The sequence below is a fragment of the Phaenicophaeus curvirostris genome, chromosome 1 (assembly GCF_032191515.1).
Source record: "Phaenicophaeus curvirostris isolate KB17595 chromosome 1, BPBGC_Pcur_1.0, whole genome shotgun sequence".
Classification (NCBI taxonomy): Eukaryota; Metazoa; Chordata; class Aves; order Cuculiformes; family Cuculidae; genus Phaenicophaeus; species Phaenicophaeus curvirostris.
Window position 1 is genome coordinate 63,530,509 of NC_091392.1, and position 22,267 is coordinate 63,552,775.

The window sequence follows — 22,267 nt, forward strand, 5'->3', positions numbered from 1 at the left end:
TCCTGAGCTGCTTTAGTTTATGCTGACAGGGGAGAGAGGAGACTGTGATAAACAGTTCCACTCAGTTGCCCACACATGGGTGTCTGCTGCTGTCAGAGATGCCTGAGTTTTCCAAAATATCCACATGAGTTGACAGACACAACACAGTGCCTGTAGGAAACCCATCCTTTTCTTGACTAGCTGCTGGAAATCAAGTGTGGTATCCTTTGGCCTCTTAAATAGCATTTGTCCCGTTTGGATGAGTAACTGAATCATGTGCATATTTTCTGAAGAGTTTCTGTGCGACATAAAACACTGAGTCTCACTGTTAGAAAATATTAATTCTAACAATAAATGAACCTATAATAATTTTTTTTTAAAAATCCTTTGTGGCTTTTTTTTTTAGCAATGCACTGAGTGTGTAAGGACTTGCCTAATGATTTTTTAATCTATGTAACACTGAACAAATCTGAGAGGTCAGAAAGACATGTATGTTTTTGTACTATGGTGAAAATAAGCTGAAGGAAACCTCACTGACAGAGGCAAGTTTTGATCAGATCATCTATTCTTCATCTCATAACTATTGGAAGGAGACAGTGTTTTGGTTGCACTCTAGCTTTTAGCACTGAGGAACAGCACACAGTAAAAATATATACGTGTTATGTCTGCCTAATAAAACTACAGGTAAAATACTGGCAAAAGAATTTACTGGTGTGGTAAGAGCAAGCAAGAGAAACTGTAAATGCAAAGTGAAATTCTGTAAGCAAACATTTACTGTGTTTGTCTCTGAAAGAGAAAGATGTTTACTGACAGTTTCATGGGGATACTGAAGGTTAAAAAAAGAGAACTACTTGAAGATAAATAAGTGCTGCAACATCTGACTGGCTATATTTTGCTTTTGCAAAGAGCGAGCTGTTAGAAATGTATCCTCAACTAGTTCATGGACAGCTTTCTTATTTTTAGGTTTTCTATCTTTTTTTGACATTTTTCTTAGTAAAGACAGGGAGTTTAGAGTTACCTAAAACATGTGCAGATTACTTGCTCAGAGGATCTTTATCTTATGAGTAGATAAATAAGAGTAATTTCTGACTAAGTAAACTGGACAAAAAATACTGACTCTAAAGAAACAGAAATGTATATGCATATGTATTTAAAGACTTGCTATATGAATATTTTTTAATATGCAGCCTTGAATAAAGCGAATCTTTAAAAAGCAGGCACAAGCAATAGGCTAAAATGGAGCCTTATTTGGTACCTGAAATAGTACATAGATATGGGAGTTGTATCACACAAATGAGAGATTTATATGAATTTGTAAATTTTTGGATGTTGGTGTACATTGGCTGGATTTTTTGCAGTATAAAATAATGGTTTCCTCTTGCTGCTTTCTCATGTGCTTGGGTAACCTTTAGGCTATGATAACCTGGTAATGTCATGAAGGAATTATTACAATCCAAATCATGAGTTTGACCAAGCTGCATCATTCCACTCTCATGACGCAAAGTTACTGAGGATGTGTCTTAACAAATCACCTAATACATGTTTAAATCTGTCTCACATGGCCAAAAGGAAGGAATTGGAAAGTATGATTAAATAAGCAAAATAACTGCAAAGTGTGATTGAATTAAACCTCAAATTATGGCAGTCTCCTACTATATTGTATTGTATTATATGGACCCATCCACGTAGCTACATGCTAGTGAGAATCATTTGTAAATTATTCTTGTTAAATGAGTCTCTTGTTTATTTTCATCCTTGTCAAGCCTTTTACTAGCTGTGGACACTAAGGATCAAAGGCACAGGAGTACTTAAATTCCTAGGGATACTCATGTGCACGTAATGAAGCCCAGAGTCTGACTGGACAAACTGAAAGCCTCAGCTATTTAGCACACGTATAGCAGGTGCTTTCAAAAATCCCAGCAGGTTCTTGCCTGCATGGTTTTGGCCCCTGGATTCCCATGGGTGTATGACTTCTACTAATTTTAGAGGTGGAGACTTCAGCAGTTTTACCAATTTAATGATTTATTCTTTAGATTCCTTTTCTGTAGTATCTCAGGTGATACTTGCTGTTTTGAAAATTCATGGCCAATTAACTTCTTTATTGACCTCTGTTATCTGTTCAGCCTAAACTTCTGCAGCACATACTGGACCCATTTATGACCAATTTGAGATAAATCTTGCATCCAACTTCTGTTTCACCTCATTAAACCTATCTGTGTTATTTTTATTTCTGTATGCACCTTATCATAGTAACACAGGAATCTCATGAATAATTATTTCAGCAGTATCTGTTTCTTTTAAAAAAATATTAGTAGGACAATGTTTTTTCTTTGAATATGCATTGTATCAGTGAAAAAGAAACAGCCTGAAGTTCCTGGTTGTTTTGTTTGTTTGTTTTTAATTAAAAGAAGAATGCAGTTTTGGTGAAGCCACACCTGCTCCAATATGCTTTGAACCAGAACCTAAGGGAGAAGAAACATCAGCAGTTGAGGTAGACAGCTGTGAAATAAACACTCTCTACCGTATGCTATTTGTTTACAGTGATACATTGTGCAAATTGTATCTCCAAGGTGCACAGTAACAGAGATATATACACATCACACATCAACACATTTCTCATCTACAATCTACAGCTGCAATATTTTTATTTCTTGAGTGCTGTGTATGTTATTGTCAGCCTCTAATGTAAACCATGCATATATATTCAAAGTGTTGCAGTGGAAAATAAATGTTCTTAGTAGCTGTTTGGTGATACCCTTTCTCGGTACTTAATCATCCATCATTATATGGTATATTTAAAATATCAGTTTGCTTTGTTAAAACATTTTTCGTTAAATAGCCGTATGAACAACAAGACTTATAAAAGTTATAAATATGTCTAAGGAAAATAAATAGGAAACTGAAAAAAATGGCTTGTATCTTCAGAAAGCTTTGCTTAGCAATGTTTTCAAGTGATACACCAAGTGTCAATATCTTTCCATCATTTCCCTGTCTGATTTTCAACATATATATACACATATACATATGTATACATATAGTAGCAGGGTAAACTGGGACATTTCCCTAATACTGCAAGTCATCCTTTATAACACTATCATGTTTTGTTAAAATCTTGCTAATATTAGTCTTTGGTTACAGGCAGTTTGCACCGTGCATCCAGTGTTCCAGAGCGTGTCTATAACATGGGGATTATTGAAAATGATTTTGCACCCAGGACTCCCTATGGTTTCTCATATTACCAGTCAAACCAGGTGAGGAAAAGTAAACAACAAATAGAAATAAATGTAATAGCACATGCATAATTTATTCATTTTGTTACCACAAATAATAGCATGTAGTTGATGTTTCAGAGTTTGCTTGCTTGCTTGCTTGCTTTTTAAAACCCGATTTCCAGAAAATGAGGTGTTTACAACTGAGATCCACTAATGTTTCCCCCCTTCCAGTGACTTCTGAGCCCAGTGGCTAAATTCAACACAGACGTACAGACAAGCTTTTTGCAGTCCTGTTGGGTTTGTGAGAATTGGCATCAGGGTAGGAAATGAAAACACGTATTAACACCCCACGAAGGCAAAGGCAGTGACAAGTCAGATCCTTATCCACCCCACCAGGCAGCTGGTCAGTCAGGACATAAGCAGCTCAAAGCGTCTGGAAGCCTTGCTGCTGCTTACCCAGCTGAACAGTTGGAGATTGCTAGGGGAAGCTCAGTGATCCTGCAGGGTAATGAATGACATGGGTAGGAGTAGGGAACAAGGTGAAAAAGGTTAGGGAATTAAGCATCCAAAACCACAGGAAAGCAGATTGCATTAGTTTCACAATGACAGGTAGAGTGTTCCTTATCACCGTGCAACATATTTTAGTGTTAGATTCAAATTTCAGCAGCACAATCTTTGCAATACAATAGTGTTTCTAAACTGCCTACTCATAAATTCACTTGTGGTTTCACCAGCTGTCTTTAGGTTCATGGCTTGAATGCTAAGATAAATAATAGGTTTTCTACGGAGTTTGTGACATACCTCATAACTGGTATGAACCTATTTGAGAGAGAACCAATGACTCACAGGTCAATAGCAACACTGCTGCAGGATCAACATTAGTAAACTGAAACCGATTCAGCTTAGGAACAGAAATATATATTTAATAAATAGCTGTATACATAAGGGGCAATTCTTTCTTGATTTTAAAGTACTCAAGAACGGCTTATTCGCATTAAAAGAAATAGCTCAGCTTATGGCCAGTTTATGAAGCAGATCCTGCTCTGAATGGGTAGAGTTAGAACCCTTTACGTAAATACATTTCCTTTTCTGTCTTCCTATCCTTTGTTGTCACCTATCACCCTGTCCATAATATGAGACGTGAAAGTTCTTTCTAGAAGATAGCAACAAGAGGAAAACTGGAGGTGACATAGGAGCCACAAGAAAATGCAACAGCTCCAGGCAGGGAGGGAGGAAGTGGGTAAAAAGAGACACTATTTGTCCTGTGTGAAAGCTATAAAAAGCCACAAGGTCTAGCACTTCACAAAAGCATTAATTTCCTTATCCCTAAACTAGAGATAGAAATATCCTTGCAGATATTCTGTAGAATAAACAGAAATATCCAATGAACCTTGCCTCAGCCTACTAAATTTACTCCTTTTGTGAGTCAGTTATCACTCTCAGTAACTCCACAACAGTGAAATGCAGGGATTTCAGTCTGACTGCTATCTGCTAAGCACTGTCCCTTCGATTATTAACTCGTGTGAGCTTCTCAGTTTACCTTGAAAAATGCCTTTAATACTACAAAACTTTAATACAATGTAGGAATAGAATATATTGGGCTATGATTTATGGCTGGATGCCACTATGATTACTGATTTTTAAAAAATTGGACCATGACCCCTCTATTTTGAGGCTAGATCATCTCCCAGATTTATTTAGTTCTGGAAGGTCTTTAATAGTGTATTATGTCCAATTTAGAGCATAAAAAAGAGATGTGAAAATTGGAGAGGCCCTAAATGGCACCTAAAAAGTAAAAATCTTTAAGATATCCTACAAAGAATGGTTGGAGAAAGTGGGTTTATTGGATTTAGGGGAGAGTATAAAGCAAGATGATGATCCATTACTGTCAATGCCCATTAGAGGCAGGAAAAGAAAAATCAACTTAAATTGTGACTGCAGAATTAGGAAACCATTGAGATGGGGAAATGGTCATTTTTATGTCTTTGGAATGTTATGTAATCTTCATTTTTAAGAGGTTAGGCAAACAAGGAACTATCTCTTTTTACTAGATCCTACTACAAGATGCACAGAAGGGCTAAATAACCTTATGTTAAGAAGGTTAACAGCAATATACATACACTCTAGAATTTTTATTTTAATGCCTGACTGCTTAACTTTATTCTGTCTATTGGAGTGCCTTGAGTTTAATTTTAGTGGCAGATGTAGGTTTTTATTACCAAGGAGTTCAAACTGAAACTAAAATCTTCATTGATAAACAGACCATTAATAACCAGGCATAATAGGCTTACGTATCTGTTGTAAGTTAATGATAGAAAACTAGATGCTTAAACTTCATCTCCTAATGTTTAGACCATAATTTTTCTTGCCTTTGTTAGGCAGATACAAAGAAGTATTGCAGAATCCCGTTTAATATACAATTTTGGTGGTGTTCACATTTTTTTTCTGATTCTGATAGCAGCTCTTAGAATTTTTATCTTTACTTTTTTTTTTAGTTTCTTTGCTATAAATCCTAAATGCTCTGATCTTACTGTGACTTCTGTTCTTTTATGCACTCTTGAACAGGTGGCCTCACCATCCTCTTATACAAATGGCTGGGGGACAAAGATTACTTACAAGACAATGGAAGACAGAGCTCAAAGACAGCCTCTGAGGAGACTAGAGGTTTCACCCCAACGAGGTCCTGAAAGACTGGCATGTGTCTCCAATGATTTTCACTATAATGGAGGGATTTCATCTGGGTTCTCCATGAGGCATGGAGATAGTGGAAGATGTATCGGGACTGTACCACCAAGATATGCTCGGTCTGAAATTGTTGGTTACACTCTTCGTGATTCGGTAAACAGGGGACGGTCTTTTAAGAGACAATCCCATATGGGGGCTATTAATGATGCCATCCTTGATTGTGCCTACCCTAGCCCCACTGTACCTCTGTACCATCAAGCAGGCAACAGTCGCAGTATGACCAACCTGTTGGAGAAAGAGAACTACCTGACCTCGGGCAGTGTGATGGGACAAGTGAGATCACCAATTCCTTCCCATTTAGGGTCTCAAAACAGGCAATCTGTAAGGTCCAGCTGGTATCAAACTACTTTCAGAAATACACAGACCAGGAGGGAAGCTTCCCAGCCACCTTCAATAGCCAGTGTCGCTGCAGAAACAGATGGGAAGAGGATGCCATTGACAGCTGCTATGGCAGCAGCGGGGAGAAATGGTTTCCTGCAGAGTGAACAAGTCACCATCAATGGATCTCAGCTAGGGTAAGCACAATGTAGGATCAGCTTTGCTTCTGGAGTGTCATAGCTGAAAGGAGCCTGTTTGTTTAAAAAAAAAGAAAGTAAATTGACAGTTTATGGTTCATCAGCCAACACAGTATATGAAATGTCAGTGCAGAGGATGAAGAAGGTGGGTTTGCTTTTTAAAATCCACTTCTAGCAGAGGAAGGGAGAAAAAAATTGTACGTGTACATACATACTGCAGGTTCCACAGCTCCCGCTCAGGTTTGTGACCCTCTTTTGCCAAGAACTAATCAGTTTTATGAGGTGACATGAAGTAGTCACTGAGTAATTTACAGCCTAAGTCCCAATACGCAGTAATGGCAAATTTTGTGTTCATAAGAGACTGGTTGATTTCAGCACTGGTTCTCATGAGAATGGGTCAGAAATCTAACAGTGAAGGAGCTTTGGGGGGATTGATAGTTTCCAGTTAAAAATCTTTCATGGGTTCAAGGAAACATTTTAATTTTCAAAAACTGCAGTTAAAATACAGGCAGAAATTTCTTGTAACTGTGTAGCACCATCCATCCCTAGAACAAATACAAGCTGCTCTGAATCTCAGAACCCCATCTGTTTTCACTGCCATGAGATCCTACGTGCTCTGAGGACACTGTCTTAATTTGGAGCCCTGGTAGCTCCATGGCAGAAATCCTAAACTTGCCCCCAAACTTAAGGAAAATATTTAAAAATCTTAGAAGTATTCAATTTTTTTGTAAAAATTATTTTTTTCCTCCTGAAATTCCCTTCTAGAGAAAACTTCAAAATGTCTAAAATGAGTTCCATTTTCAAAAGAGAAAAGTTATCAGTTCTGAAATCCCTGCAGGAGTGATTTTTTTTTTTTCATTTTAGAATAATTCTGAATGTTTCCAGAGCTCTTAAGGTTCAATGGGCAGAACAAAACACTTGGTAAACAGGAGATGGTTACTCACACTGTTTACTGCAGTTTCTGTTGTTGTTTCATAATATAAACAGATTCCCAAGGTTTCTTATGTAAGTTAATCATGGTGTAATTTCTAACAGTGTTATTAAGAAATGTCTCTTTTTCCGTGACTGTGTAGCTGTTAAGTTCATTTTTCTGAAGGCTGCCTTTCTGTTTCTGAATTTGCTGCTGTGTGAGGTGAGGCATCATCTGATGTCACTGCTGTGTACAGGTCAGATATTTTCTGATGTCACTCACATGTTGTGTGTTATGACTACATTTACAAAGATATATGAACTTGTGCCCACATCTGTATTGAAATTTTCACCTCTGGGTGATGCAGGAGTTAAAAGATCTGGTATGGTATTAATGATGTGACTCTTGAGCATTCAGTCTTCTCAGCAAGAAAGTCTAGAAAAAAACAGCTGAGAGCTCACAAATTGATAAAGATTTGGCAGCAGTGATGTTGGAAAAAAGGGACCCGAGAGAACTTTGTTTCACGAAAAGAATATTTACAGAAATAGATCCCATTGACTTAAAAATTTACTTAACTTTAAGCACATTCTTGAGTGTGTTTCTGAGGCACAGCTAGCAATTTTGATATTTAATCTTATATAGGAGCAATTAAGGTTCTTCTTTTGCAGGTGCAGACTCTGGAGTCTGGTTATCTCCCTGCACAAATATCAACCAAAGTGGTTTTCATATCTGCAGATTTAAACATCTAATTTCAATCATTGTGCAAGTGGCTTCCTTGAGACCATGCTGAACTCTGGGTGGAAGATTTGTGCCCTAGTGAAGTGGTTTTGACAGCTTAATTCCTTAAATGCCAGGTTTAAAATTTAGCTTTTGCTGGAAACTACAGAAGAAAACAAGTAGAAGTGCTGTGAAAGCTTCTAAAGTTCCTTTTGCAGACATTTACAGCTTTCATTTATTTCAGTATTTCTGTCTACTTGGTTTGCTTGTACATATCTCCTATAGCTTTTCTAGTATCCTTGATTCTACTTTAGTTTCATAGCTAGGTTTTGGGGGGACTAAGGGTAACTTTATTCTACCTAGAGTTTTTAAAAGTTCCTGTAAAATGTATTGGTAAAGAGGATGGTGAAAAACAGCATGTAAGGTACAATTCCTCAAAGGATTGGCACCACTAGATACTTAAGTGATGAGGAAGAAACTATAGCCAGTATAGTTGACCGAAGTCAGTATTTGTTAAATATGCTTATGTACTAACGTGTATGATATCCACATATATCATTACTCTTTTCAGACATCTAAAGGACACATTTAATAACATCTGTTGTGATTCTCATCACTGGAAAGGCTTGGTGCAGGCGTCCTGTTTTGGTTGTAGTACATTCAGGTTCATCCACACCTGGCTACTGCACAGTTTAATGTAGAATTAAGTATTTAAAAGATAATAGACCACATTTTCCTCTGGGTTATACTTTCTGTCAAATCTGAGATATTTCATTAAGTCCATCATTCCACCAGTAGTACAGTAATTTCTTCTGACAAGACTTTTCAGTTTAAGATGTCAGTAGAGACTTTCGCATTCTTGTCATTTCCCATTCTCTTTGATTTTAAGGTTGCATTACCTAATATACTGCCCCCTTACCTCTTGCTTCCTTACTAATGGAAGGTGGGGGCGAGGGGGGAAGAAGAGGAAAGGGGAGGAAGATAAGCCTGTTTTCTAAGTAATTAGACTTCTCCAGAAATTTGCACTTTTTTATGCAAAACAAAGTTTAGGTCTTTCAAAGGTTAATTAAGAGGATGTAAAATAGTTGTCTAAGGTTGAAATCAAGTAGTGGACTGGCTGTGTACAGTATTTGAAATTGTAAAAAAGCATTTTCAAACTTTTTGTCAAAGAACTAGCTTGTGCTATGAAATTAAAATGGAAAAAGAGATGTTGTCTCTGTATCTTCTGGTAAAGTGAAGTAGTTAAAAGCATCCTTTTAAAAAAGAGAGGGATTCAACCTGAAGGTGCCTTAGAAATGGCTGCATACAGAATCTGACTTCTAAATGTGCTGAGAGCTGATTAAACAACACAGTTTATATATCTAAAAAATGTTAGATTCTGGCAATTAAGGTGTAGTCAGAACTCTTTAAATCATTGTTCTGTTTAAAGCCACTGCCAGAATATCCATTTCTTGTCCTTATACATGCTAATCAGCCATGTGATTACTAAGTTTGCCTGTAATTTGAGGGTGGAATGGAATCATTGCATCAGATTCTATTTTGACCAAAGTTAGGGTGCTGCAATTTTATGAATACCATTGAGGGTCAAAGATTATATTGAATCCTTTATTAGTGTCAGATAAAATGTTAATGAATGTTCTTTTCATCCAAGACAAGCAATACTAGATTGGCAGTATTACAACAGGAGAGAAAGATTTTGGACATGAAAGAGTATCCACCATGAAGGGATTACTGGTGAATGGTGGGCTGATCTCGGTCTCAGTCTACACACCCAGCTCTTAGAAATTTGGTCTCTGTCTGTGCATGCATTTTTCTCAGCCTGGCAGTGACTACTGATAGATATTTACTGCTCTGTGACATCCTTTGTGTCCTGAGGCTGAGATCCCACACAGATTCTCTGGTGGCCCTTGAGGTATCAGCTCACAGAGCAATCTTGTTCCTGAAAATTGCATGGGTAGAGTCCTTCTCTACAGCTAGGCACTGAAATGACTTAAAATTCAATATATTGGAGTCACTCTGCAGAAGGTGACTAAATTTGGTCAAAAGGTTCTAAAGTTACTGCAGTGACTAACAGGCAAGTAGACATGCTTCGTGTGCATTTATGACATGGTCACTAAATTCTTGTTGATTTAAGAAACCTGGCTAACACCCAAGCTTGAAAAGCCTGTTTTTCTGCTCCACTTAGGAGAAGTAAGAAGAGTAAGAAGAAGAAATGCGATCTGCCTTTTTTCCCCCATTACTTATTGTTCAAGACCTTTAAGTAGTTTTCTGATCAGTGTATTCAACTTGCAACTTAGAGTAACTTAGTAGTTACTTTGTATTAAATTATGTCAACTCTAAAAATCTGGGTGCTGTTAAGCATTGCCAGACTGGTGCCCAGGGCACTAAGGTTACTAACCGTAGATTTATGTCACTTTGATTTGACCCCTCCCTTGACATCCTTAACACACTGTCTGTTTTATTTCATTTCTCTTGCACAAACATGCCTCAGCACCTATAGATTTAGCACAATTGTTTGGAGCACTAACTCAGAGGAGGGGAAAAGACAAGAAACAACATGATTTATAACAAAGGAAAGTATCAAGGCAGGTAGAAATGTCAGGGCACAGGAGTATAATCTCATTTGTGACAGGTGCATCAGAATTTTTCTTCATTTCTTTGCTGTCCTTGCAGCCATACTAATTGTCATTTGCCTTAGAAAAAGCAGGCAGCAGACATTGAATTACAGTGTAGCTGGCAGAAAAAAATCTCAGAGCTCCTAAGTTCATCATAAATATTTTGAGGAGAAATGTTGGATTTCAATGTGTTTGTAGCAAGATTCTCTGTGATAAATCTGCCTGATTTCTCCCTGGTTTATCTACCTTGCTCCTCTGTAGCTCATTCTAGGCAAGCCTGGACTTCCATGCTCTTTCACTTCTGCCAGTCCATTATTGAGACAATATCAGAGCTGAAGAACTGAGTGACTCCTGGTGCAGTCGATAAACGCATGCTTTAGAAATATTTGTTTACTCAGTATCAAAACATTTCGTATTTCATTTTTCTAAATGTTGTATAATATTTCCTATTTCTGCCTAGTTAAAAGAAAAAAAAACAATCCAATTTATTCCCAAGGCACCTATTTTAACATAGAAGGTAATTGTCTCAAAATTTCTTATTTTAGATGCACTTACTGAGACATTATCAAGTAAACCATTCTGATTCTGGTAGCTCTGAAGTACAGAGTTATTGCTAATGACTACTTGTTTCACTGTGGTTCACAGACTTCCCTGTCTGACAAGCCTGGGATCTAGTTCTACATAATTATTCAGTTAAAGAAAACAATAGAATACTCGTGGTTTTGTCCACTTTCCCCTACCCTTCCCTTTTTTTTTTGTCTCTAAATGGAGAGTATTTGAAACAAAAAGTAAATAATAAAGCTGGGGAACATAACCGCCTGTCCCAGAGCTAATACACCTGATTGTGCCATTAATTGTTTTATGTTCCATTTAGTGGGTGAAAAATGGGTCTGGTGACCTGTCTTTCCATTTTTTTTATGGTTTTCTAAACCAATTATCATTCAAGCAAACATGCTGGAAGTTGGGAGGAAAATGGCCATGTATATTTTTAATCCTACCACAGGTGATGTACAAACTTAATTTAATAAGTGGTGTTTTTATTTTGTCAGACCTGAAAATGGCCTTGCCTATCTATTTCAAACTCAAATAACTTCTATAAACTTGAAAAAAGCAGGTACTGAGCTCTGCATATGTATAGTCTGGGAAATGAGAAACTGAAGAAAGGCATGAAAACAAATATAAAAAAGCAATCAACACATTGCTAAGAAAAAACATCAATCTATCTTCATCATCAGTAAAAGACACTATAGTTATGGACTTCTTTGATTATTAGTTCTTCATCCATTGATATTTCCATTTTGTTTTTTTAATTTGAAGCATGAATTGCTTCATCCAGAACCTCTAATTGTTGCAACGCTTCCATTTATGAGTTTCTCTTCCCACAGAATATTTGCATCTCCTAAAGCTTTTATAATATTTTATGCTACTGGAAAGGGAATAATTTTCTAAGAAAATCTAAAGTGACTTGAAAAATGTGAAAATCTTGGTATTACCAGAGATTTCACAGACTAAATGACAATTTTTCTGCAGTCTTACTTCACTGTATTTCTCCTGTCTAAACTTTTAAGGAGCCCAGAAGGGGAGATGACTCTGGAGCTTGCAGTGAGCATACTGAGGAGTGAAAATACACAGGCCACATCTAGGATTCTTGCTGCAGTGACTTTCATACAACATGAGTGCTTCCAGAAAGCAGATGCCAGAAGAAAAGTAAGTATTTATTTTTATGCCAGTTACAATCAGGTAGAGCAAATATCTTTCTCTATTGTATGGCACTGTGTGCCTACATGAAAAAAAAAAGACAAACTGTCCAAGAAACTTTGTAGGATACTGGTGTTGAATATTTTCACTAAAATATGCTGAAGCTTTTTGGTGCAGATGCTTTTAAATTCATGCGGAGGCATTGGACAGTGCTAGCCTTTTAGCATTTTGTGAAAGGAGATACAGAAATGTGGGGTAAGAATTCACCCAAACCATCTGCAACTACAAATATTTATGACCGGCTTTTGAAGACTCCCATTGATTACAATCCCACAAGCTCCTGCAGACGGTTAATGTTTCTTTACTACCCTTATCAGTTATTCCTAAAGTATAGCTCAAAACTCCTTATCACAAAGAGAGTTTATTAGTTTCCATCTTATCATGATAGATATGGAAAAAAAGTGTCTTTTTTATTGTCCCTTTTAAAAAGGCTTTTCTTATGTGTTACAGCTGCTAATTGTATACCCACTTAGTCTGCTCTTTTCCAGGCTAAACGAGGATAGTTCTTTCATGCTTTATGAGTAAGTCATAAAATTTGAACTTTGTGTTAATATTGTGGGAAGTAGTTGATAAGTTTTGCTGCAGCCGGTGTGCATGTTTAATTATCTTGCCATATAGATCTGTTATATATCAAGAAATAATATGTAGATGATATCCAGACAGGATGCTTAACTATCTAACAAGATATAGTTGGCAACGATAACCTGACGGGAGTCTCCGGACATGGTTGAATATGTCAAAAAATATATAATGAGCAGCCTTGACGAGATTTATATTCTTTGTTTAAAACTAGTATATATACTCGCTGTTTTTGTAGGACTTTATGCCTTTTTTAGAAGGGCATCCAATTCAGCGCTGAATTGTATAATAAAAATTATCTTTGTTTCGAAGACTTCGTCCTTTTTATTATTTTACCAGTGAATGAGTACTTCTCACAATATAATTGCTCCTATCTCTCATTTTTAATTGTCATGCTTACACCATTGATACAGAAGTATCCCAGAAAAGAAAACTCTGGGAATATAGTGCGAAGTTATACAAGCTTCAGGACTTGCTAGGACTGCATGAATGCATTAATACAGTGTATGGGTTAATAATAATTCTATATTCATGTGCAAGCAGTTCAGTTCAATGACAAGCAGACATCAGTCAGTCCTTTGGTAGCTTTAGCTTCTTTCATAGTAAATTGAAGTCTGCTTTGGAAAAAAACACCAGCACAATTAGCAGCTTTAACTTCAGTCTGAATACAGAGCTTCAGAATGGAATGTTTGAAGGTGGTTTCTTATTCAAACCTCTCCAAGGCAAGTGTACAAGTAAAAGAGTTCAAATTGGAGTAGTCAGCGTGAAGCTGCTTTCTGTTTTCCTGTTTATCCCATGTAATCTAGCTGAGCGTTTCTGTTTGGTGCTCATCAGGCTTGTTCACGTTGACATTGTCTTCTTTCCTCTTTTTAACCTTTCACTTTGTGTTTCTTTTCTTTGTCTGCCAATGTTTTGTTCTCCAATACCTGATAGTTTGTAAGTCTACTGGCTTTTCTCTTTCTTGCGAACTTGTAGTCTTACAGTATTTTGATGAATTTTGTCTACTGATGAAAATTTAGACAGACCCATCAATAGCTTTTGTAAGTTTTCATCTGCACATTAGGTCAAAATAGCTCCACTTCTTTTTTTAGTAATTATAAATCACTTAAAATTACCAACAGAAAGTCTGCATAGATGTTTTAAAATACCAACAAGCTATTATATCACTGCCAAAAGGGCCTATCTACTGTAATAAAATAGGTTGATGTGCCTTCAGTGTGTTCTGTGCTCCACTTACCTTAGGATACATGTTTCTGTATTTTATTCTGTTAGCATCTAGATGACTGTAAATCAGAGGAAATCAGGTCAGCAGTGCAGCAGCAAGAAACTATGCCTTTTGTACAACAGAATCAGAGAAAAGGCAGGCAGGCAGTCTAGTTTATCAGGGCATAAAGGGCAAAAGGCTTTGTTACATTTCATTTTTTGTGTTGCCAGCACCTGTCGGTCGTATTGATCTCCTTTTTATCATTAAACTCTGGACTACTCAGGATAGTCATATCAGATTTCTAAGTCTTTCACATGCTGTTGATTCTACACAAGGATTAGTTAGTCCATAAAACCAGATGGCAGCTTGAGATGCTGGAGGAAACCATCCTCAATTGTACATGAATGTAAGGTATTTTCCATAGTTAACTCATTCCTAAATGGGCCAAGGCTTGCTTATGTCACTCCACAGCTCAAATCAGGTTTACCATTTGCCACAATATATAGAAATTGGGAACTATTTGTGTCCATAAATTTTCTGTAAAACAACATCTTCTTAATTCTTCATTCATTTGGGGCCAAAACCTCATTTTCTAAAGAATTAGGCACTGAAGAGTAGTCTTTGTTAAGTGGATGGGTCAGTAGTAAACTAGACATTTTGAAGTGTAGTAGTTCACTATTTTTACTCAGTATATCACAGATAAGAAGTACTGCATAAAATGTATTCTTATTTAATAAACTTTCAAGACACACACAAAAAATAACAAGAGAAAAATATTGTCTTTCCATCAGGCTGGCCACTCAGGAAAAAAAGCAAACTTGGCACATCAAGAACATTTTACATCCAGAAATCTCAAAGCATTTGATAAAAGTTTGGTATTTAAATCTCAAATATCCATTTCACCAATGTGGAAGCTAAAATACAGAGCAGTTAAATATCTTGACAGAGTACAAATCTGCAGTGAAGATGGAAGAGATTTAGTTTCATCCTTTTGCATTAATTATTAAAATATGATGCCTCCCTTTCTTGTGGATTTTGACTGTGACTCATCTGAAAGCCCAGAAGTTAACAGCTATGTCCAAATGATTAATAATTTATGCTTCGAGTCTTTCAAATAGGAGTAAACAAAAAAAGTCCCTGTGACTATTTGAAGGTTTGCTGGGGGGAAGTTGGACTTTGTCATTTACAGTATCTAACTATTCTCTGCTGTGTTTTGTTTTCCTCACAGGTTTTCTCACTTGGTGGTATCCCCAAACTTCTACAGCTTCTTGAAGTTCAGAATGAGGACATTCAGCGAGCAGCTTGTGGTGCTCTGAGAAACTTGGTGTTTGAGGACAATGACAACAAACTAGAAGTGTCAGAACAGAAAGGGATCCCACTCTTGCTCCGGGTACTCCGACAGACCAGGGATGTGGAGACTAAAAAGCAAATAACAGGTAGTGTTTTCTGTGCAGCCAATCATGAATTTCTTTAAGTAGGACACAGGCGTTCCATATGAGGTACATGTTTGTCTACTTAGGCCAATGTTTAGTGACTAAATACAAGAGCATTGTCACCTATTCTAAGCTTTTCACTTAGGGTGAAATTCCAACGTGCTTACTCAAGAAAAGTCTTTAAGACAGTAAGAAAAATCTAGGAACTGCAATATCCTATCTTAAAGCTTCTTCAGAAATTACAGGAGTCGTTGTTTGCAGGAAGCTTACAGTCCTAGATGTTCCAGAGCAGAAGGTGAGGCTCCAAATAGCAATTTCTGTAGAACTATTTTGGTCTGCAGTGATTGGACCGGTCCAAGAGGCACATGGGGCCATAGTTAATTTGTCTACTGCTCAGCCGTCACTTTTTGACAGTATGCTGCCTGTGTGTACACAGAGCTTCTTGTTGAAGACTGTCCTCCAGAACTATCAGGTGCTGTCGATAGAGAGTGGGTGTCCAACAAACCCTACTGCCCCACGTTTCTACTCTGAGCTCTCCCAGTACTAGGTATTTACCCCTGAGTCTGTCTTCTCAGATCTGTGACAAGCAGAAAACTCTGGCACAGCAACTGTGTGCTTCTTTTCTGTGTGTAGAGGAGAGAATTCCTGCAGGACATCCATTTGACTGTAAAGATCATATGGCATCATCAGTGGAGTGATCTGCATTCTGGATTCAGGGCTTATGTCCTCATCCTTTTACTTCCAGTGTCCTTGAGGAAGAACTGTTAAAAATAAGTAGGGCCCATTGCAATTTTGTAAGAAGAGTCCTTTGGATCAGAAACCCCATTTTACACTTCTTGTTGTGCATCAGTGTAGCAGAAGGAATGCTGGGAGGAAATATCCACCATTTCTCACAATGAAGCCTGTGGTTACTGCGCTGTTGGATTTGCAGCAGCAAGTTAAGAAATGCTCACCACTTTGTCCCTGCACTCCTGTTTGACCATAGTGTGTCTCTAGGAAGTCATCTGCTTGTGACACACATTCATTCTAGTTAGCATGCAAAGGAAGAGCAAGCTTATATTTTATAAATGGAAGAAAACTTTATGAATAAATGAATGGAGATTTATTTCAAGTTATCTTTAAAGATACCAGGAACACAAGCTATTAAAATAACAGTGCTTGAAAAGATACAGAAGGTGTCAAGCAACCCTGCCTTGAAGCAAAAACATGTTGAGACCTTCTGTAATTCTGCATTCTTTTAAGTATTTGAAATACTGGGCTCCCTGGGCTGGAAAACAAAGCTTTGTATTGTTACCTCTTTTGGCTCAGTTCTACAGCTTTACAACATTAAAGTGTTTTAAAGTTTTCACATTCATCAGATGCAGAATTGGGTCACTTAGTAACTTACTGCATAGTGGGTTGTCTGTCAGTGCTATTACATGCTAGTCAGTACAGTGACCAGAAAGCTAATACTCTTTTCTTGCTAGCAGTTTCATAGTTTCTGACAAGAACTTTGTTTGTGCAGGGTAGATTATATGAGTATTTACTGTCTTTCCCTTTCCCTGTGTGAAACTGAATGAGGAGACAACTTCTTTCTGCAATTACTGCTGTGATTGAACATGAGTATTTACTTATGAAACATGTAAGACACCAACAAAATATGTAAGCAATATTGAGCAGGATGTTGTAGTTTGTATAAAGTAAAATATTCTGATGTAATTTCATGTCTATCAACCGCAAGGCATGGCTTTAAAAAACAGTAAGAGAAGTATTTCTCACTTTGTCTAGAGCAGATGTGCTATTAGGAAGAAATATACTGGGTCCCTTGGTGAACATGGCACCAGCGCATACTTTTTGCCATCACTTGAGGAATTCTTCCAGCTCCATAGCAAGCTGCAAAGATCCTTCAGGGCAAAAGGCAGTCTGGTTGAACAAATTTCTAGGAGAATATTAACTTTGTTTCCAGCCACACTTTTTCCCAGCCTATACTTCAAATGCAGGGAAGAAGCTGATTGCTGACAGGAGGTAGACAGTAACTGTTAAGCAAATGGTTACTACGGTCAGTGCATCCAGGTGATCTTGACATGTACAGCAATATCTAGGAAACTCTGTAATTACTGTCCTGTACAGATTGACTGTGTAGTCTCAGAAGGGCTGCAAGTTAAGGGTTTTTCCAAGCACTGTGAAAACCTCTGAGTGCCTTTCTACCAAAATGGTTAAACCTTGCTGAACAGCACTTTTCCTGTCTGACTGATGTCTCACCTGTAAGTTTCATTTTCCCTCTTCAGTTGTTTTTGGCTTCCTATAGGACTAGTAGAATATCATATCTATGCATCCAATCACACTGCAATGTTGTAACACTTCCAGGAAAAGATTAATGCAGAACTTTTGGGCATCCACCTGCTCAGCATGAGAATCCCATCTGTCTTTCCACATAATACCTGTTACTTGCGTACTTTGACTGTGAATTAGAGACTTCCAAATGTGTGTTATGATAATTAGCTGTATGTCTTCTCCCATAAGAGATTAGTGAAATAATCTTGGTACTTGATAATGTCACACTGGACTCTACTGAGAAGTGAGACTCCTGGCCATGGATTGAAAGCACATGGTACTCATTAATAAAGATGTCTAAGATCAGGAAAAGAAAGCTTTTTTTTATTTCTACTACTGTGTAGCATGGTACTAAAACACTCGTGACAAAAATACATGAAGATAAGGAAGTTGTTGCAGAGAAGTTAAAACTCTGAGACACACAAGTTTTCTCATTACGTGTCAGAAATATGATCTGTTGTGCACATGAGATAAGTACATCTCAGCCTTAGGAAGTTTACTGGCTTATTAATACCAGCAGTGTTACTACAGACAAACATTTGCCTAACATTAAGCCATGTTGTATCATTTATTCAAAGAATATTCTGATGACCTATCTTTTCTTCTGACCTGTTGTACTGGCCCTCCCTCCTCTTTCTTTCTTTCACTGTGAAGAGAAGAACCAAAAGAAACAATAACAGGAAAGTAGGGAAAAGATCTCCCAAGATCAAAAATGTGATTTCCTGTATTGATTTCACCATACATAAGAACCTGCAGCAGCTCATCCATTTGTAAATGCTTCCAGAAGCACACAGAAATGCAGATGCAGGGCAAGACCTATGCTGAGCGATACAGTCTGAGCATAGTCGTGCATTGTGCTTTGTATCATCCTACAAAAAGACTGAAAGCAATGAAAACGTATGGAGATGAATGCTGACTATAGCAAGTGTTGTGTTTTGCCTCACAGTTTGTGCATCCTGGGAGGACACACAAAAAGCACCAAGTCAGTGCCCCCACTGAAGTGATATTGTGCTTATGACAGTGGTGTGAAAGTTTCCATGGATGCGTTTACCCAATACCCATGTGCAGAAGAGCTGCCTGGTTTCTCTGTCCGGTTTCTGTGCTTATAGGACATCTTCTTGGGGAAAATGAGACCTTTTCAAGGAGAGGTTTACTGAATTTGCTGGCTTCATAAAACCATCGATACTAGTAGAGAAAGGGCACCATAGACTCTGTCCTTGGTTTGACATACAAACTTCTTGCAGATCTCTTAAGAAAGGCATGAGGTTAATCCAGAACAGTAGGAGAGGATGTAACTTGGAGATGAGCAGGAGCCAGGACAGGAATGACATTTTGTAGTATTTGGAGAGCGTACTGAGGAACAGAAAGTAAAATGGCTGTGGCATGAAAAAAAAAAAACCCAGCTTTTGAAGGTAAGCCAGATGAGTCTCTGGGGAGCATCTAACCTCTTGATCTTGTTAGCATGACAAATAAATCTAAGAAATTGAAGACATTTTTCCTGCAGGGAAGATTAGAGCAAACCCCAAACTGTCATGAAAAGAATTATAAATTTAAAGGAGACCCCATCTATTTTCCCAAATAACCATCTATGGGAAATCTGTGCCCTTCTGAATACATTTTTGTATAGCTGCAAGGAGAGGATCTGCTCCTAAAGACATCTTCTAATGTGAACAAAGTCATCCACACCCAGCATGCCACTGAGAGAATCCTTGTGAGACAGTGCCTATGGGTAAAAGTGAGATTTTTGTGGGAAAATTGTGTGAGTGTTGTGTCAAATTCTGTTCTGACAAGTCTGTTTTAGGTGTCTGTCTATAATTCAAAATGCACTTGCTTCGTTTAATATTATATTCTGTCCTTGTGCCTTGCATTTATGCCATTCTGTCTGAACCTGCTTTCCTTACCAGTGCCCTTTGGACTGCATATCTGATTTCCAATAAGCATTACTTATCCTTCAGGAAAGTACATTTTTCCTTTTATCCCCTAATGCAGAGGTTGAAGAGCTGATCCCAGAATAAGGAATGAGCTGTTTCTGGCTGGCTTTTGTTTTGATTTTACTATTGTTCACAATAGCTGTAATTAAATTCAAACAGTAAGGAGATACAAAAGAAACATTTTTTTTTGTTGTGAACTGATGAAAGGCGCATTGACTAATACTCTGCCAGTGTTTGGAGGAGGAGGAGGTTTGTGAAACTTAGAGCAGCAAGCTGGGGAAACAGTGAATGCCTTTGTAGTGAAAACCAGAAATACGTATCTTTTTCTATTTTAAAAAGAATTATCATCTTTTGGAATAGAACATAAGCAAAGCTAATAAATTATACAAGACTATATTTGAGATTTGTTTGAGATTTGGTTTTTTCTCAGTCAGTAGTTAGGCTTACTATATAGAGATTTGACTTTAATTACATGGATAACTGTGCCCCTTTTTTTTTGCCCTGTTTCCATGTTCTCAGATCAGGGCTAGTGGATTCTTATCACCCCTTTCTGCTCCTCTTCAGGATGTCAAGTGTCAGGCAGGCTCTTTCACTCATTAACTTCAAGGAGTTTGAGATTAGGTATTTTAAACTATGGGGTAGTCTTTTTGCCACTCTGATTTTATTTTGGATATTGCAGGTTTGTTGTGGAATTTGTCTTCCAATGACCAGCTGAAACACCTGTTGATTAGAGAAGCCCTGCAGACGCTGACTGAAGCTGTTCTGATCCCTTACTCAGGCTGGCCAGACCGAGATTACCCAAAGTCAAGTGTTTTAACTGACCCTGATATCTTCTACAATGCCACAGGATGCTTGAGGTGAGCACTCAGTCTATAGGTATGTGAAAAAATAATGATGATAAAACAGGCCAGCATGCTTATTTTCTTGCTTACCTTGAACTTTGAGGCCTCCAAAAGAAGAGTTTGTATACAGATCATATTTTGAAAGGCCTCATATATATCAGACAAGAAGAATTCCTGCTCAATACAATGAAAACAGCTTTCTTCACAAGGCTCCTCTATATTCATTTGGTGGGTACATCACAGACTAAATATATGCATAACAGGAGATAATAACCAGGGGCCAGGTTACAGTGCATGGCTGCATTGAAGTCGAAGAGGTCCTTCACTAATAAGCAGTTGTTGAAACAATTTAATTTATTAATTGTACAAAAATACTTCCTTCCTGCACCCCAGCAGACTGTCTTATGCACTCCTGCAGGAGACCAGTGTACCAGTGAATATATAGCATGGTGACCTTTAAAGTCTACGTATAAAGTTGTATGATCTGCTGGTACGAATGTAAGAGTGGATGTGGAGTTCATAGGATGTGAAGTACTTTGACCCATAGAAGTATAATTTGTAACCACTTTGTTAATACCTTCTTCTTTTAAAAGTCCTGCCTTGGTTTAATTTCTAAAATTTATGAAGCATAAGAAGTGACTATCCAATGGAGCCACATAAAAACATGCCTACAAACTCAAAATAATTAACTCTTTTACATAGCTTGAGTATGTTTCTATAATTCTGACTAGTAGAACAGATTTATGATTGCATTTGTTGAAAAGTAACAGTGCAAATCCCCATGAAGAGTCTTAGACTACAGCAGGTAAATCAGTGAGGTTTATTCATTTGAAACATAATTTCTTATCCATGCTGGAGCAAAACAGTTATACGTGGTAATAGGATTTTTATCATCACATGCCTCCATTTAGAGAATTTGATTCTATGTAAACAAGAAGCAAGAAACGAGTCTACAATGAAGAGTAAAGAAAATGCAGTGTGTTTGCATATCTCTGTTTCAGAGTAGCCTCAACAGAAGTTTGTTGTCATGTGCATTTTGTTCAAGCAGTGGTAATGCTGTTTACGTTGGGTAACTCATTGTGGGCAGTTCCTTTGGGCAGTCTCAGGTTCAGACACACAGGAGTGTTAGCGTTTCCCATAAGAACTCCAGATTTGTCAGCTTTCTGTCTCAGTTTCTTCCCTTTGTACTTTACTGTTTTATCACCTTGTTAAGGGCCACTTGGGCTACCAAAAGACTAACATACTTGACAGATTAGTTCTAGTGTCATAGGTCCATCAGTGGGACAACTGAAGTGCTTATGTACCTGGAATTTTCTTTCAAGAGAGTAAGCAAGTCATCTTCATGTACAGCAGTATTAATAGGACTTAATTAATTAATAGGTATTAATAGGACTATAGTGTTTCCTGCCATTTGTGCTGGGTAAGTTCTGCTCACCTGTTATAATACCTGAGTCCTCAAAACTTTACCAGGCATGGAAGCAGTCTTTTGGGCAGTAAGCAGAACGTGCTCAGCA

The 22,267-nt window shown here is 37.6% G+C and overlaps 1 protein-coding gene across 1 annotated transcript in view; it reads left to right on the plus strand.

Annotated features, from left to right (window-relative positions):
- Window positions 1-22,267, plus strand: part of PKP2 (plakophilin 2) — a 45,526-nt gene that overhangs the window by 5,281 nt on the left and 17,978 nt on the right. The window contains exons 2-6 of the mRNA XM_069859994.1: window positions 3,118-3,230; window positions 5,757-6,451; window positions 12,262-12,400; window positions 15,463-15,670; window positions 20,591-20,768. Of these exons, the coding sequence (XP_069716095.1) occupies window positions 3,118-3,230; window positions 5,757-6,451; window positions 12,262-12,400; window positions 15,463-15,670; window positions 20,591-20,768 (1,333 nt within the window). The remainder of the gene's footprint in view (window positions 1-3,117; window positions 3,231-5,756; window positions 6,452-12,261; window positions 12,401-15,462; window positions 15,671-20,590; window positions 20,769-22,267) is intronic.